General features: G+C 27.7%; 1 protein-coding gene across 9 annotated transcripts in view; it reads left to right on the plus strand.

The window, feature by feature from the left end:
- Positions 1-19,174, plus strand: part of LOC123264090 (fasciclin-1) — a 382,407-nt gene that overhangs the window by 220,836 nt on the left and 142,397 nt on the right. For all 9 annotated transcript variants that reach the window (XM_044727161.1, XM_044727167.1, XM_044727165.1 and 6 more), the window contains exon 2: positions 3,240-3,378. In XM_044727161.1, the coding sequence (XP_044583096.1) occupies positions 3,240-3,378 (139 nt within the window). The remainder of the gene's footprint in view (positions 1-3,239; positions 3,379-19,174) is intronic.

Below are 19,174 nucleotides of genomic sequence, written 5' to 3' on the forward strand. Positions count from 1 at the left end.
CTCAAAACAAGAAAATTAACTTCTATCAAGATCTAAATTTTTTGGAGCAAGAGGCTGAATTTTCTCAAAACAAAAAGATTTTCTTGACTTAAATAAATTTTCTTGAATCAAGATACGTATTTCTTAAAGCAAGAGAATTAATTTTGTTGGAATAAGTGAAATTTCTTGTCAAAAAAATAATTAAAAAGAAAAATATTTTCTTGGCTCAAGTGAATCTTTTAGGTAGATTTCGTAGAAATCTATCTATTGCATTGGTCCTTGTGTCGCAATTCACACGGAATTTTGTCATTTTATCTCTTAAGTAGTCGAGTAAAGCTCAAAATTAGCATTGGTTCAAAAGTTTATATATTTGTGTATATATATATATATATATATATATATATATATATATATATATATATATATATATATATATATATATGTAATATAACGCGGCTTGTAGACACGATAGCGTCTACAATTCTCAACGGACTTAGATGAAACTCGGTACACATATTCTTTGGGTAGTGACCTTGAACGAGTTCGAAGATGAGCAAAATCGATCAATTAGTTTAGAAATGGCGGCCATTTAAAATTTTCAAAATAGTGAAAATCACGTTTTTGGTCACTTCATTGATGTACAACTTTTGATTGAAAAGAGATAGCTGATTTTTGAAAAATTCATGAGATTGCTCATAAAATTACCTTTAATTTGACGTATATGACATTGACATTCTGACCATTTTTAGTTATTTTATCAAAGTTAAGAGTTCTATTGAACCATTTTCAGGCAATGTATAGTACAACCGACTTATGAATGTTATTCTATCGAGAATTCTTAACAGATCCTAACGAAATTTAGTATATAGATTCCTTAAACAATTAGCTTGCATGAGCCTTAAAATGAGCGAGATTCGTCAATAAGTTTAGAAATGGTAGCTCCTTAAAATTATCAAAATAGTAAAAATCATGTTTTTGGTGACTTCATTGATGTATGAAAAGAGATTGCTAAGTTTTGATAAATTCATGTGAAAGCTCATGAAATTGCCTTCAATTTGACGTTTATAACATTGACATTTTGACCATTTTTAGTTATTTTTTCAAATTTAAGAGTGTAATTGAACCATTTTTAGGCAATGTGTAGTACAACCGACTTATATACGTCATTCTATCAAGAATTTCATTCAGTAAAATCTACCTTCCATTTCGGGTGTGGCCGAATGGCGTTTTTTAGGTAGATTTCATAGAAATCAATCTTCTGCATTGGTCCTCATGTTGGAATTTACTCGGAATTTTGTCGTAATATCTCTTAACTAGTCGAGTAAAGCTCAAATATAACGTTAGTTAAAAAATTTATATATGTATGTATATATATATATATATATATATATATATATATATATATATATATATATGTAATATAACGCAGGATGTTGCCGCGATTGTGTCTACAGTTCTTGACAGATCTAGATGAAATTTGTTACACATATTCTATAGATAATAACCTTGGATGAGTTCGAAGATGAGTGAAATCCATCAATAAGTTTAGAAATGGCAGCTCTTTAAAATTATCAAAATAGTGAAAATCACGTTTTCGGTGACTTCATTGATGTATAACTTTTGATTGAAAGGAGATACCTAATTTGTGACAAATTCATGTGAAAGCTCATGAAATTACCTTTAATTTGACGTATATAACATTGACATTTTGACCATTTTTAGTTATTTTATCAAAGTTAAGAGTTCTATTGAACCATTTTCAGGCAATGTGTAGTGCAACCGACTTATGAATGTTATTCTGTTGAGAATTCTCAACAGATCCTAATGAAATTTAGTATGCAAATTCTTTACACAATTAGCTTGCATGAGCATTAAAATGAGTGAAATCCTTCGTTTAGTTTAGAAATAGTAGCTCTTCAAAATAATCAAAATAGTAAAAATTACGTTTCCGGTGACTTTATTTATGTATAACTTTTAATAGCAACAAGATAGCTGATTTTTGATAAATTCATGTAAAAGCTTACAAAATTACTTCTAATTTGACGTATACAACGTTAACTTTTTGACAATTATTAGTTATTTTATCGAAGTTATTCACCACAAAAAAATTATTAAAATTACAAAAATTATAATAATTGTGATTTTTGTAATTTTACTTCTGAACAACTTTAAATTGAAAAACGATAGCTCAATTTTAAAACTTTCACTTTAAAGTTGACACACAAAAATAACGAAAAATATGAAAACATACGATGGTTCGATTTGAAAATAATTAAAAGAAACTATACTTTCATTAATAAAAGTTTAAGTAATAATTATTCGACAAATTTTTTTTATAATTATTTATAATTACAAAAAATTGAAATCTACCTTCCATCTCGGGCGGAGCCGAATGGCTTACTTTTTTTTCTGTGTGGCATTCCGTTTGAGTACGAATTTTGTGCAAAAAACTAAAAAAAAAGTTCATTTTTGTAATTGAAGATTTTATTTATCATCTCTAACAACTTTTATAAGCATATCTTTCATAGAAAGCTCACAAGAAATTCCCAAAAATCGCCTATTTTTTTTTGCCGACAAACTAGACTACTAAGTTTGTAATTTGTTCGCAAAAATAAATGTTATCCACCCTTTCGGCATTTGTCACGCGTTATTAAAGATCCATTAATAATTTCTTTCAAAAAATTTTCATTTTGCTTAAATTAAAATTTATATTTTCTTGACTGAAATAATTCATGACACAATACTGGAATTAAAATAAAGGATGCTAGAGCTAGATCTTTAGAATTTGCCTCGTCAAATAAAAAAACAAAAATAATACTTAAGCCAAAAAATAAAAATAAAACAAAGTAAACAATTAATATTCCGCATTCATCTGTGCTGGTATAACGTAGAACCTTGTGGCTGTCATTGTTGTTACGTTTTACAAATTACTGCTTTCCCATTCATTCCTCACCTTAACTCATTGTTGAAACTCGCACTCATCCCTCAAACAAAAATAGTAAAATAAAAAAAAAACACACCTCATTCCTGTTAATTTTCCCTCTTGCCATTTTTTTATTTTATCTTGCAATTCAACGCTATTTCCTTTTCTGCTTTTCGTGCTTCATTAACCCTTCGATCGTTTTATTTCATTTTATTTTATTTTTTTTATTTATGATTATTTAACATACAATCATAATATCACTTTGTATTTCCTCTATCTTTATCACGCACTTTTTATCATTATATTTAATTTAAAATAAAAATTTTTATTGTTACAGTTCTACCATCTGCTAGAGGACAATCAAGTGGCAAACAATACATTGATGTATCGACATGTTACCGTATTCGCACCGACAAATCGTGCATTTCAAGATTATGTTCCCCAAAACAAAGACGCGCTAGTTCTCTATCATATGTGTGAGTATTATTTTATATTTATTTTTATTAATTTTATGTAATCTATTAGATTGTCGGAGGACAAAGTCTTTTTAGGAAAATAAGGTAATGTCAAATAAAAAATTTAATACAGAGTTAATGAAAAAAAAAAAAAAAGTTGAAAACTAATCTGTATAAAGTAAAAAGAAGATAATCCTCTATAAAATATGTACTAAAAAAAAATTAATTAATTAAAAACAAATATTTTTTATTAGAATAAAATTATTAAGAGAACTTTTTATGGAAAGAAATTTTTTATAATATTGACAGTAATTGCACTTGTAGAAGGATTTAGTTCTATTTAATACGATTTAGTAATAGTTACTAAATGATTCAGTAACAAAGCTCCCGGGAAAAAAAGTTTAGATCTGCTCTGATCAAATCAGATCAAATTCATTAGATCTGAGCAGATCTGCATTTTGGCCAGATCTGTTCAGATCTGGTTCGATTGAAACAGAATCAATTTATAAAAAAGTTTATAAAATAAAAATAATAGTAAAATTTATATTATTTTTACTTACAAATTATAAATTATGTATTTTATATCAATTTTCCGTGATTTAAAGTCGAGCTATCGTTGAAAAACAATTTGCGATGTTGGGGATTCGAACCTGGATCCTCATGCATGTCAGTCCCAGAGTGTACCATTCAGCTACTAGAAGTACCTGACTGAGTTACTCTTCAGATAATAGTGTAGGTACTGTATTATCTTTTCGTAAAATTTTGAGGTCGGTGTACAAAATATGCTGACTTTATGTATTTTAACCCGCTGAAACCGAATATCACAGTCATTTTTGCGAAATCCCGGGCCATCTATTGTTTATAGCCATTTGTTTAAACAATTATTTGAGAAATAATTTTTTTTTTGGATCAGATTTTTTTTTTCAATATTTTAGGCAATTTTAAGATGAAAATTACTCTTATAAAATTTGCCGTAAGTTAATAGTTTCTGAGTTATAAATTTTTGAAAATTGAAAATTCTTGATCTTCAACAATTTTGATGATTAATTACAAATAAACAAATTACTTATCACCAGGTTTCATTTCATGCACGTGATTGTAAAGAAGAATACTCAAAGTTTCTATTGAAACAATAACATCCGGTTATAATTTGTATTAAATAAAAAAACGTGATCAAAGTTAGTGCATTTGTAAGAGCTATCCGAACAAAAACAGTTTCACTGTAAAAAAATCACGCCAAGTCCACGTTTATAAGACTATTAAGAAAAAAAAATTTTATTTCTTTACAAAAAGATATGAAATAAAAAATTAAAAAATCCAAGTAACCGATATGGTTGTATATGATTTTCGGAAATTAAAAAAAATTTTGCTGTAAAATTAAAAATTAAAAGAAACAATTTTGGAACGTATTTAGTGTGCTTGGTTACGAAAAATTTCACTATTTATGAAATTCCTAAAATCTATCTACTAGGACTTTTAAAAAAAATTGAAATACACAATGATGCACACCAAGTACGTTCCAAAATTGTTTCTTTTAATTTTTAAATTTACAGCAAAATTTTTTTTAATTTCCGAAAATCATATACAACTATATCGGTTACTTGGATTTTTTAATTTTTTATTTCATATCTTTTTGTAAAGAAATAAAATTTTTTTTTCTTAATAGTCTTATGAACGTGGACTTGGCGTGATTTTTTTACAGTGAAACTGTTTTTATTCGGATTTCAGTATTTTTTGTAATTATAATAAAAATTGACAATTTTAATTTAATACATTTCCGGTGGCAAACTATCCCCTTTAAGCTATAGTTCATGTAAAAGTTATTCTTGCGCCGCCTGGCGTGTGTAATTGCAAGCTGTCAAATATCTTTTTTTCACTGTAGTTTCCCATCTATTATAAGATTAGCATGCATCCTTATATTATTTAGTCTCTGGCCGTCCGCTTTTTACATAAGAAAAAAGTTAAAATCTAAAAATCTGGGTCGCTATAGTTTGTGCTGATTATTTTTAATAATTTTAAATAGAAATTATAAAGATAATTGATAATAATCAAGTAATACGCGTAATAAAAAGCATGAACTACTATTATAAAATATCATATAAAAAAAAATCAAAATAAATTTGAAAAAAAATTTGTAACCTCAAAAAACCGTTCTGCTTACGGTATATACACACTCGGTAGTCTGGCTTGAGAACGGAACTTGGCGCCAAACTCTATCGAGTCTGTTGATTTATTAGAATATAAAGTATAAAAAGTCGTACCTAAGTAGATCTGCTCTGATCAGAGCAGATCTAATTAGATCTATCTATATCACCTTTATGATTACATATATTCATCAAGCTTGATTTGATTTGATCTAACTTGATCTGATCATATCTAAACTTTTTTTTCCGCGTAATAATCAGGTTAAATTAGATCTGCATAGATCAAGTCAGATCTATTTATATCTAATTTTCAATTTAATTTTAATCAAACTTGATCTGAATTGGTCTAATTTGATCTGATCGGATCTAGTTTGATCAGAACAGATCTCTATTCATATCTACTTTTTAATTTCATTTTGATCAAACTTGATCTGGATTGATCTAATTTGATCAGAGTGGATCTAGTTTGATCAGAACAGATCTATTCATATCTATGTTTCAATTTCATTTTGATCAAACTTGATCTCGTTTGATCTAAGCAGATCAAATTAGATCTGTCCATATCTACTTAGATCTAAATTTAGATCAAATCTGATCTGCTCAGATCAAATTTGATCAGAGTAGATCTAAACCTTTTTTCCCGGGCTTTCATTACCAAATATTTTGTAATAGTTACTAAATCATTCATTAAAGCCCATTCATTTCCACTAAATAAATATTTAGTAGTATTTAACAAATTATTTATTACTACTCAATAAATCGTTTATTGGTATTAAAGAAATTAATTTTTTAACTAATTTTAGCATATAACCTAACTTTTTTACTCAAAATAAATCAAAATAATTAAAATAAATAATTTTAAGTAAGAATATAAGGTATTATAAGGAAAAGAATCTCATTAAATTATAATTTTTTATTTGAGACATTTATAAAATTAAAAATTAAACAAGTTTTTAACGTATCAATAATAGACAAATTGAAAAATTTGAACTAAACCCCACTGACATAAGCCATTTGGGAGTATGTCTGTTTTAAAAGGGAAGATAAATCCTCCAAAATCGAGCTGAATAAAATAATCTGATTCAGTGAATAGATTATGTATCACATTAGAATTAAAGCATAGCTATCTACCGACAATACTTACCAAAGAAACATTTAGTACCTACTACTAAATATTTTTTGGTGGAAACAAAAATTTATTTAGAATAAAACAATGATTTATTAAACTGTAACTAAAATAATATTGATGGGTAAAAAATATTTTTTTCTCCCAAATAAATGACTAAAAATTTTGTTACTAAATCAGTTTATTACTCCGTACTAAATCTTTCTATCAGTACGTGCATAAAAAAAAAGTATTTTTCTTTTATAAATGATGTCGATTGAAAAGTCAATTGCACGACTCATGATGCGAAGCATCAGAGAGTGCTTTACGATCGAAAAATTTTTTTCGCTTCATTTTGGCAACTATTTTTAGTATTATAGCCTTGTTAGTTCGCGGAATCAAGATATTTTGCATACTATTGTCGAGATAATTTAATGGAGCTTAATTCTATACACTCTAAAAATTGATTTAGTGTAATAGAAACAGAAAAAAACATTAAAATAGGTCAAAAAATTTTCCTGTCCGTCATGTATGAAACTCCGGAAACACTGTAACTTGTGAAAAAATCAATTATTTGAGTAAAATTTTTTTTTTTAAATTCTATTCGACAATTGCAGGTCACTGAATGCGAATGGCTAATTAATTCAGCGTCGTTTAGTTACAATTAATAAAAAACGAAAACTACAAGGCTGTATATCTATATATATCCATGTAAAATTAACATGGATGGTGATATATCTATATCTGTAGATATTATGTACATTTATACCACCAGGGACGCTTGTGCAGTACCTTCCTAGTACAGCCGTTTTTTTGGCAACTAATTTTGAACGACTTATGTTTTTTTTTTTTTTTTTTTTTTTTTTAATATTTCATAATTAAATGAGCATTATGAGTCGTGCACTTTTGGATTTTCTAAAATTTTTTTTGACAATTATTTTTAGTAAAAACAAACAACTAAAAGTTTATTTTTATTTTAAATTTTTTGATTGTTAATGACCTAACTTGCTGGATTTGATAACAATTTAACTAGCTTTAATCGTACTATTTTCTTGGTTATTTTTAACGGATGAAATATTTTTTAAATTACAATACTTCACTACTAAAATACCTGAAGAATATGTAAGTAAGTAGATTTAATCGTTAAAAAGGGTTACCAACCAGCTTATAGTGGGATCAAGTATGAGAGGCAAGCGAATAGTTAATCTCAGTATCTCAGTATCTGTAGAACAGAGGTTCTATATAGTCCTTAGAGAAGCAGGGTGTATAATACCCCCATGGACCTTTGACCCAATCCTGTGGCTCCTGTACTCTGGCACAACAATATTACGGGAATTCAAACGTTAGATTAACTAACTAGGATCGTCAGATCTTGAGTACATTGTCTTCGTCTAAGCTTCTGCAACCTCGGAATTTGCCTAGTAAATTAATTAAATTTATCCTTAATAAAAAATTATATTCTTGATAATTTATAGCGATAACAATAATAATAATAATAATAATAATAATAATAATAAATGCATAAATGAAAAAGATTCGGTGGGAAATGGTAGCGAAGCTACTACCAGCGAAAAGCTGTCGTGGTAGAATACTCAGAAGTCCGGTGGTTCCGAAGCAATTTTGTATATCGCTGGGAAAACTTTGACAATTAGTCTGGAAACTTTAATAATTTTGTGGCTTAAGCACCGTTGTTTTGCAGGAGGGGGAACGGATGAGCAAGGTACCACCTTGCTGCCCGCTTATTTATCATTCAAATATCTTTCGTTGGATTGTTAAATTAGTTGGCTAGTTTTTATTATGAGAGTTATGAGAATTTTATGTAGCAATCTTTCGGTATCATGCTTTTCTACTAATGGTTAGGATTCATTTTAGGGAAATTAAGTTTCTTAGAATCGAAATTGAGTAATTAACAACAGCTTTTATAATTTTACGAAAACATTGCAATTCATTGGAGTTTCATTTTAAATCAAGAAACTGTTTAATTAGAAACAAGAAAAATAATTTAATAAAAATTAAACCAGAAATAAAAAAATAAATTTATTGTTTAAAGGATTTATTACTGAAGAAAAGATTTTATTTTAAGCAAACTGATAGTAACAGTAATTCGAAGAGTATTCGAGATTTTATTTAATCTTTTATCAAGAGTAAATAGTGTCCGCTTCAGTCGATAGGTGGCGAGAGGTAGTCCAAAGTTTTCCTGCTTAGACCGGTAGATCGAGTAATTAAGTACCATTCAATAGTTATATTCTTCCACTTGGAACACTTGACACATCTTCGAATATTCAACACGCCGATTCAATGTTAAAGATTTATAAATCTTATTGTTGACTACTTTTAACAATATTAATCCGTCTAAATAGTCCGGAACTTAAAAATAAATCCTCAGGTTATCTGATAAAAGTTTTAGTCTCTTTCTAAATTGACGTATAATTTTAAAACTGGACACGCCGAATTGAATTCAATTGAAAAATTTTTTGCTGAAGCTATTTCAGGAAAATAGTTGCAAGAATAATAATAATACTGTCAGCTAGCAATCTTGCAGTCACTATGTGACTGTCGTGACTTGTGAACTATAAATAAATAAAAGTTTGCTTCATTAAATAATGACTTTTGTTAAATTGCACTGTACTTTCTTAACTATTGACGTTTTTAAAGATATAAGCTCATCCCGATGTTACACTCATCAAGAGCTTTCATTTGAGTACCCACATGCATTTTTATATATTTTTTATATATAAATATATATGATATATATATAAATATACGAAAAATTGATGTAGGTACTTAAATGAAAGGTCTCGATGAGTGTAACATCGGGATGAGCTTATATCCTTAAAAATGTCAATAGTTCACAAGATACTAGGTCATTTCTTAATTATGTGTCTAGAGCTAGAGCATTTTCGAATGCAGCCTAAATATTTATCATAATAAATTGACTATCGCTGAGAATGATATGAAACCTTGAAAATGCACAAATTCAGGTCAAGACCTTTTCAATGACACTAAATTTCACTATTAAAAAAAAACCGATTTTATCATATGACTATCCTGGACACAAAATTTTTCTTATTCTCTTAAGGAGGTTCGAGCGAATCTAATGTGAAAAATAATTTCCAATTTTGAGCTTTGAAATTAAGTATACGTATAAATAAATACGTCATTTATCTAATCCCAAAATTTTAAAAAGATTCACCGTTTAATTACTTAGATATTAAATTTCAAAAATCACAGTTTTTATCTCCTTATACACGGGCTCTTATGGCGGACAAACTTTAGTCGAGACTTTAATTATTTTTTTCAATATTAACCTCCCAACTTTAACGAATAAAAAACTATACACAAGAAACTTGGATTATTGTAAAATATAAAAAAAAATTTAATAATAATACCCCGGGTCAAAAAATTTAGTCTGTTTTATGATTAATAAAAATTTTTAATATTTTTCATTCAATTTAATTTTATTATGTGTATCTATTTTATATACACAGTAAAAAAATTTTCGTAAAATTTAACATAAAATTTTGTGTAGATGATTTTTTTACACAAAATTTATGTTAATTCTACACATGCTGTTTGTATTGATGAAATCAACATAATTCTGTGTTAAAAGTAAGACAAAAATATGTTAAAACTTTCATTGGCTGATTCTCGGATTTCTACACACTTAAATGTTATCCATAACACAAATAAAGTGTTGATTGTAACTTTTTCTTTGTGTTACTCAGATCAGCTGTCAAATATGTGAGTTTTACTAATAATTTAAATATATATATATTTTGTGATTAAAAAAAATACATGAGCAATTGAAAATAATAAATTAAAGGAAAAATGCACATGTAGAAAATTAAAAAAAACTGTAAGTTTATTTTCTAATAATTTATTAATTTCAATTATTTATTTTTTTGTCTAATTCAAAAAAATAAATGAAAATTAAGTTAGCCGACATCTGAAAATTTTTACCATTTTTTTTAATGAAAAAATTATTACAAAAAAATTAAAAAAAAAAAATTTCACTTGTAGAAAATTTGAAGAATTATTCGTGTAATTTTTTTTAAGTATTTTTTAACTTGTAAATAATTTGTCAAAAAAAATCAACATGTCTGCTAGATTCATAATCATAAAATTTATAATTATTCTTATTTCATTTATTTCCTCATAATTTAAAATTTATTCTGTCTTCTAGATTCACACTAGAAAGGACATTAACCTTGTAATCCCTCATGGTTTTGGAAATGCCGTAAAGATTCGGTATTTATACGATATAAATGCTGTATTTTTACCGTAATACTTCAGTTATTTTAGCCAGTTTTTTTGTCGAATTATTATGAAAAAATTACGAAATAAATTCAGAATATTTATGGCAATACAATAGAAAAGTTACGGTATATTTACAGCATTTAAACCGTAAATATACTGCATATTTACTGTATATCTGCGGCATTATTGCAGCAAAAAACCGGAAAAGAAGATCCCTACTTTCTATTACCGGCAAAATACCAAAAATATGCTGCTTTACTACTATTATTCAATAGCTTGAAATTTTTTTTTATAATATTATAAATTATCGTGAATTATTTTTAAGAGGTTGATAAACTAATTTCTCGATTGTTATTATTATTAATAATTTTTTTTAGTCTAGACCGGGATTCGAACTCAGATCATTTAGTTACGCGCCGAAGGCTCTACCAGTTGAGCTATCAGAGACACTATCCATATCTAATTACTCAGTCACCTAATAAGACTCACCGAGTAATAAACACAGCCGTCCATCTTACGGTAGAAAGCATTATATCTTTAATTATATCAGTATAAATGCGGCAAAATTATAATATATTTTTGGTATTTTTACCGTAGAAATACGATTTTATTACTTTAAAATTATAGTTATATTATAGTTAATACATAGATTTTTTACGGTAAAAGTTCTAGAGTTTTACAGTAATTTTATAGTATTATTTCTGAACTTTGCAGCAAAAGTACGGTAGAAATGCTGCATAACTATAGTAAAAAAACTGGCCAAAATGACCACAGAAATACCGTATTATTTCAGAATTATAACGGTAAATTTACAGTAAACGCATTAATACCGAAAATTTACGGTATTTCAAAAACCGCGAGGGATGAATTTTAAGGTTACAATTCTGTTATCGGACGTTTTAATATAAATTACCCTTTATTTACTTAGTTTTTAATTGCTATACACTACAATTGTATATTTATTAGTTGCATTTAAGTATTTTACGTAATGACACAAATCAAAATCCACCAAATTAAAATGACGTTGAGGCTATCACATTTACATGTCTATCTTGTGTGGCATACGTGACTATATATGAAGAATTCTTTAACATAAATTTTGTGTTGGTTGGCCAGTAACATTAAAAAAGTGTAGTTTTACTTTGAATTAACACTTGAGTGTGTTAAAAAATGGATGGATTGATCAATACAAACCGTTTGTGTAGAATTAACATAAATTTTATGTAAAAAAAAACATCTACACAAAATTTTATGTTAAATTTTACGAAAATTTTTTTACTGTGTAAGAATTTTATCTGTTTTTGCCTGTACTATTCTCAATTCAGGCTCAAAATTATCAATTTTAGATAATTTTTAATGTTATAATAAAATTATTTTCTATTGTTTCAAGACCAAAATCAGACTTTTTTTGTCACAATCATTTAACTGGTTTTGATCGCATCAAGGTCAAAAATAGACCAAAACGTTGCATAATTTTTAGTCGGTTTTTGATCGCCTGTAGATCAAAAACAGACCTTTTACGAATTAGATAGTAATAATAATAATAAAAATAATAATACTATGTTTATTTATTTATTATTATTTTATTCATGTCCTCGAAGATCCTCTACAGGGCACAGCTTTTCATTCTCTGAAATTGAAATAGTGATTATTCACTATTTCGTAGTGCAATGTATATCAAGCGGTATTCTTCGCACTAACAAATAGTGAATACCGCTCATTAAATGATGCGTGAAAGTATAAAATTTAATATTAATCTTGTCATTTTGTCAACATTTTAATCTTGTCGATGTATTCACATTGTGTTTAATATCGATAATTAGAAAACTCTAAATTTAGATCCAATCAAACGATGAGAACTATTTTATATACGTAAGTTAATACAAATTTATTAGTTATTTCTGCAACTAATATTCGCAGTTACAAAACTTTATAATCCATGAAATGTTAAGCTATGACAAATAAATATGACAGATGTAAGGTTATAATCGACGTTCAGTTCATAAAACAAGAGAGCGCATGAATATATTATAAATTAATTTATTTTTTCAAATAAATGCGACTTATAACTTTTAATGAGATACTTTTGAGTCAAAAAAATTATAAGTCACCATCTTAGTCGACTTTTGGCCTTCGAACATTTAGAGTAAAAATTATAGATCAAAAACAGAATAAGATTTCATATTGAATTTAAAAACAAAACATTAAGTCCATTTACAAATTAACTAGACTAAAAACCGATCAAACTTTTAAAACTTTTTAGTCTCATCAGATTAGAAACAGCATAAAATATTCATAGCTGCTCAATTATTTTACTAAAAGGTTATTGAGACTTAAAACAGATCAAAAATAATTTGAATAGTAGATCAAATACAGATGAAAATGTTTTTAAAAGTTCAAATACAGATCAATAAGTTCAAATGCAGATCATTTAGCTTAAAATCAGTTAAAATTTTTCGACCCGGGACATTACCGATATAATTTTTGAAATATTTAAAGTTTAATTTAATGTTTTTGACTCGTTTATCGTCAGCTATTTATTCGAATAAAAATTTGGCAACGTCGCGTTAACAGCTGAGAAAAAAGAAAAGGATAGAAATATAGTTACAGAGAGAGAAATATTTAACTCACACACTCATCCACGTCTCTGTAAGGAGTATAATCAAACGCGCTGTTGCCAAATCTGTTTATTTAATCCGTCAATTAATAAATACCAAAGTCATTTTATTACTTTATTTTATTAAATAAGTAAAAATCATCAATTATTAAATTGTTCAAATTATTTTAAATTCAAATAAAGAATTTTGACGAATATTGGAAAGACTGGAATTAAAAAAGAATTTAAACATTATTTTGACTCATAAGTTAAGCTCAAACCTCCTTAATAATATAGATAATATACGTATTTTTTGCCGTAAACATATTTTTAACTAATTTAAATTAAAATTCGTTAAATGTCGGCAACTCTAATTACTAAATTCAAATTTTTTATATTTTTTTATCAAGAGATTACTTTTACTAGAAAGTTATTTTTCTCCGTTCATAAAAATAACTATTTTTTTTTTGGAACCAATCACGGTTTATTTTTATTGCATACACTCCAAATAATACATTGAGCTTTGACCAGTCAAAATACCTAGATAAACAAAATAAACGTAGGTCTCGCAAACATCGAGAGATAAAAAACAGAGGTCAAAGCGGCGAGTTAATTTCTATTCGGTTTTCAGTGATACAGAGATGTAATGATATCACCCACAAAAGTACGTATGCGCATCAATATGAATAAATGCACCGAGCCGATGTAGGATCTACAGGACTATCGGATTATTGATAAGCTATGATAACGAACACCGCTTACGCGTACATACGCGTGGACAGGGTACTTTGACATTAACAAAATTGAAGCCTGGCGCGTATCATTCAATCCATTTGCTTTGTGTATCATATTCCACCGTTTATTTTTTATACATTATATATTATTTAATGAATACGATGTATATTTTGTTTGATTATTTGATACTTCGGGATTCGCAATAGATATTAATTACAGTTGGTTAACAAATAGTAACTGAGCGTACACAGTTTAAAAAAAGCGGTGTTCAAAAAAGGACTCATTTTAACACCGCTATGTAACACCTGTGTATCAACACCGGTGTAGCGGTGCTCTTTTGCGGTGTTAAAAATCCGGTGTTAAACCGGTGTAACAGTAAAATAAATTTAGACCGTATCGGAATATGAGTATTACATGATCCATAAAACACAATTAATATTCAATATTTATCAAAATGGGACAAGTAACATTTATTTAAGAATTTTCAATTTATAAAATAACGCAAAAATCGATTTAATGAATGTTATTTAACAATTACTTTCGTTAAATTGCACTATACTTTCTTAACTATTGACGTTTTTAAAGATATAAGCTCATCCCGATGTTACACTCATCAAGAGCTTTCATTTGAGTACCCACATGCATTTTGATATATATTTCATATATACTTATATATAAATATATGAAAAAATGATGTGGGTACTCAAATGAAAGGTCTCAATGAGTGTGATGTCAGGATGAGCTTAAATCTTTAAAAATGTCAATAGTTCACAAGATACAAGGTCGTTTCTTAGTTATGTTGAATTGTACTGTACTTTTTTAACTATTGACATTGTTAAAGAAATAAGCTCATCCCGATATTACACTCATCAAGAGCTTTCATTTGAGTACCCACATGCATTTTGATATATATTTCATATATACATATATATAATATATATAAATATATGAAAAAATGATGTGGGTACTCAAATGAAAGGTCTCGATGAGTGTAAAGTCGGGGTGAGCTTATATCTTTAAAAATGTCAATAGTTCACAAGATACAAGGTCGTTTCTTAGTTATGTTAAATTGTACTGTACTTTTTTAACTATTGACGTTCTTAAAGAAATAAGCTCATCCCGATGTTACACTCATCAAGAGCTTTCATTTGAGTACCCACATGCATTTTGATATATTTTTCATATATACATATATATAATATATATAAATATATGAAAAATTGATATGGGTACTCAAATGAAAGGTCTCGATGAGTGTTAAGTCGGGGTGAGCTTATATCTTTAAAAATGTCAATAGTTCACAAGATACAAGGTCATTTCTTAATTATGTATCTAGAGATAGAGTATTTTCGAAAGCAGCCTAAATACTTATCAGAATAAATTGACTATCGGTGAGAATGATATGAAAAAGCACAATTCCAAGTCAAGACTTTTCCAACGATACCAAATTTAACCATAAAAACCTATTTTATCATATAAATACACTGGGCACAAAATTTTGCTTATTCTCTTAATAATATAGATTATTTTAAACTTCCTAAATTAAATATTAACTTTTTTTAATTATTTATTGTTAATTATTATCGAAGATTCGGCAACGTCAGAAGAACAGCTGGGAAAAAATAAAGAGATAGAAACTTTGTTAGAAAGAGAAAAAAGATATGAAATTAATTTTCTGACCTTACTTTCAAAATTGATGTTTTTTAAAAAGAACAATTTTAGTTCTTTAATAAATACATAAAATAATTTAAATTATTTATTAACAATGATGAATTATTACATTAAATTCTTTATTCAATGTAATTTGTATATATACCGACTATGAAGGCACAACAACTTGCTGTTGCCAAATTTTTTTATTTAACCGTACGAGTCAAAAATATCGAAGTCATTTTCTTACTTCGTTTTATTAAATTAATAAAAATAATCTATTATTATAAATTAAAATAATGAATTTTAATGAGTATTACAAGAATTGAAAACAAAAAAAAATTCAATTGCTGTCGTTAATTATTTAAGAAAAATATCTTGACTTAAGAACAAAATTCTTGGCTCAAGAAAATTTTCGGGTGCCTGAAGGAACATCGAAGTTGTCTTGGCTGAAGTAAAACTTTTTCTTGAAATTCTATTCTTGGTGGAAGTAATTTTTTCTTAATTCAAATTATCATAAATACTTGATACAATCAATTTTTATATTTGATCAAGATTTTTAGATACTTTAGGGAAGCAGCGCCACCTACTTCAGCTGAGAAAAAAATTTTTCTTTATTCACGGCCGAAAGCACGTACTTGCTACTTCTGTTGGGAATCAGAAAGACCGACATTTATGCTTTGGTAGGGGCGCGCATGCGCGCTGCTCTAGTGCGCTGGAAGAAACTAGTTGTGCACTGAATTGATGTACGAGGCAGCGAAAAAAAAGTATTCACCAGAGCTGACGCGGTTTATTGTGCACTCAGGCCTAACCTTAAAATTGCTTTTGTGGGTTCTTATGTCGTTGTGTGTTGAAATTTATAATCTAAAAAATTATATCGAGTGAAAAATAATAAAAATTTTAAAAAATGAATGCGTTATCATCATCAAAAGGAAATTTTAAGGAATTTCGATACGGAAGCAAATCTAATTATAAGAACAGATACGTTACCTAAAAAGTCTGCAGATAAATATTTACACAGAAAGAAAGGTTCACTTGAACCAAGAAAATATTTTTCTTCCTAATTATTTTCTTGACACAAGAAATTTCACTTATTCCAACAAAATTAATTCCCTTGCTTCAAGAAATACGTGTCTTGATCCAAGACAATTTATTTAAATCAAGAAAATTTTCTTGTTTTGAGAAAATTTCTCTCTTGTTCCAAAAATTAAGTTCTTGACAGAAGTAAATTTTCTTGTCTTGAGAAAATTTTTCTTTTGCTCCAAAAAATTAAATATCTTAATAATAAATTTTCATTAATATTTTTATTGACGAACATGTCCAATGGGAAGATCAAATAATATTGAATCATTTTTTTTCATTCATTATTAATAATTTTTATAATTCTTATAGTTCATGTACTGGTAATAGTTGTGATGAAAAAGAAAATATGCAATAATTAATTAAAAATAGTTGACAAATTACTCGAAATAATTAAAATTCTGATAAAATTAATGATTTTAATGTATTTGAGTAATCAAAAATTAATAAAAATAAGACTATTCAATTGAATTAATTTAATTTTAAAAAGCTACTATTATTTTTGTCTGTTTAGATGAAGTCGATGCCCGCCCCCGACCAGCCGCACTCGCTTCGCTCGTGCCGCAAATATCGGGCGGGCATCGACAACATACTAAGAACATTTAACTGTAACGTTAATTGATTTGTAAGTCAGCGTACTTTCGGCCGAAAATAAAGAAAAATAGTATACACCACACGGGCAGAAAGTTTGAGAGCCCTGAACTGCGCGCCATGATGCCCTCGGCTTCGCCTCGGGCATCATGGCGCACAATGCAGGAATCTCAAACTTTCTGCCCTTGTAGTGTAATATACTATTCTCACCTCGAGAAAATTTTTCTCTTGAATATTTGATACCCATTTTATATTATTTTAGCGTGCAATTATACATGTTGAATGAAAAGAAATGATGAAATATTATTTGATCTTCCTATTTGACATGTTAATCAATAAAAATATTAATGAAAATTTATTTCTATCTTTATATTTAATTTTTTGGAGCAAGAGAGAAATTTTCTCAAGACAAGAAAATTTACTTCTATCAAGAACTAAATTATTTGGAGCAAGAGGCTGAATTTCCTCAAAACAACATGATTTTCTTGACTTAAATAAATTTTCTTGGATCAAGATACGTATTTCTTAAAGCAAGAGAATTAATTTTGTTGGAATAAGTGAAATTTCTTGTGTCAAAAAAAAATTTTTTTTTCGCTCAAGAAAATAATTACAAAGAAAAATATTTTCTTGGCTCAAGTGAACCTTTTTTTCTGTGTATATATACCATCTATGGAGGCCCAACAACTTACTGTTGCCAAATTTTATTAAATTAATAAAAATGATTTATTATTGTAAATTAAAATAATGAATTTTAATGAGTATTACAATAATTGAAAATAAAAAAAAACATTCCGAAATTATTCTAACAATTGACATTTTTAAAATAAAAAAGTATATTAAACTTCTAGAAGAGTCATTTTGAGACATTATTACTTAATACAAGTCACTTGAGGATGCAGAGGAAAATCAGAGAAAAACCCAAAATAAAAGACAAAGGTACGGCTTAGATTGAAGGAATTCCCAGCTCTGAATGTCCAGCTCGATCAAGAAACTGGAAAAGACGAGACGTTTCCTACATTTCCCAAGGGTGAAGGATTTCAATCTTCATCTCGTTTTTTTTTCTCTAATATACTTTTTTGCTTTTGTCTGTGATGTCTCTTAAGCCGAGTGTCCTTTTGCGATGACATGACACACAAGATGTGGAAATCAATCTCAGTACACTCGAGTGGTCGTCTTAGAGCCACCTGAAACTTGCAAATTAAAAAAGAATCTTACACCCTACCTTGTACTTTTTTTTACACGCTTTCAAATATGGAAAATTCAATTTTTAAAATTGAATCTATACATCACTGATTTTTTACGACTCGTTCTTTTCATAAAAGCAACATCTGAGGTTTTTTCGGGTAATAACATTGAGGGAAAATATTTTATTACATTTTATCCGAGTGCGCTACACCATTTTGTTCCGAATAGAAATATTTTTAGATAAATATCTTATTCCATCACATAAAATTCATAACCTTGTTATAATTTTTTAAAGATATTCAAAAAATAAAAACTTTCTTCTTGAGTTCTTTTCTAAATAACTTTCAAAACATTTGACTAATTAACTCCAGCCATCAAAGATACTTTTTTAATTCTAAAAACTGCGCCGAATGCCGCCAAGTAAGTCAGAATAGAATGACTTGTTCAAGAGTTATAGTAATTTAAAGAAAGTTT

This window comes from Cotesia glomerata, linkage group LG4, assembly GCF_020080835.1.
Source record: "Cotesia glomerata isolate CgM1 linkage group LG4, MPM_Cglom_v2.3, whole genome shotgun sequence".
Lineage (NCBI taxonomy): Eukaryota > Metazoa > Arthropoda > Insecta > Hymenoptera > Braconidae > Cotesia > Cotesia glomerata.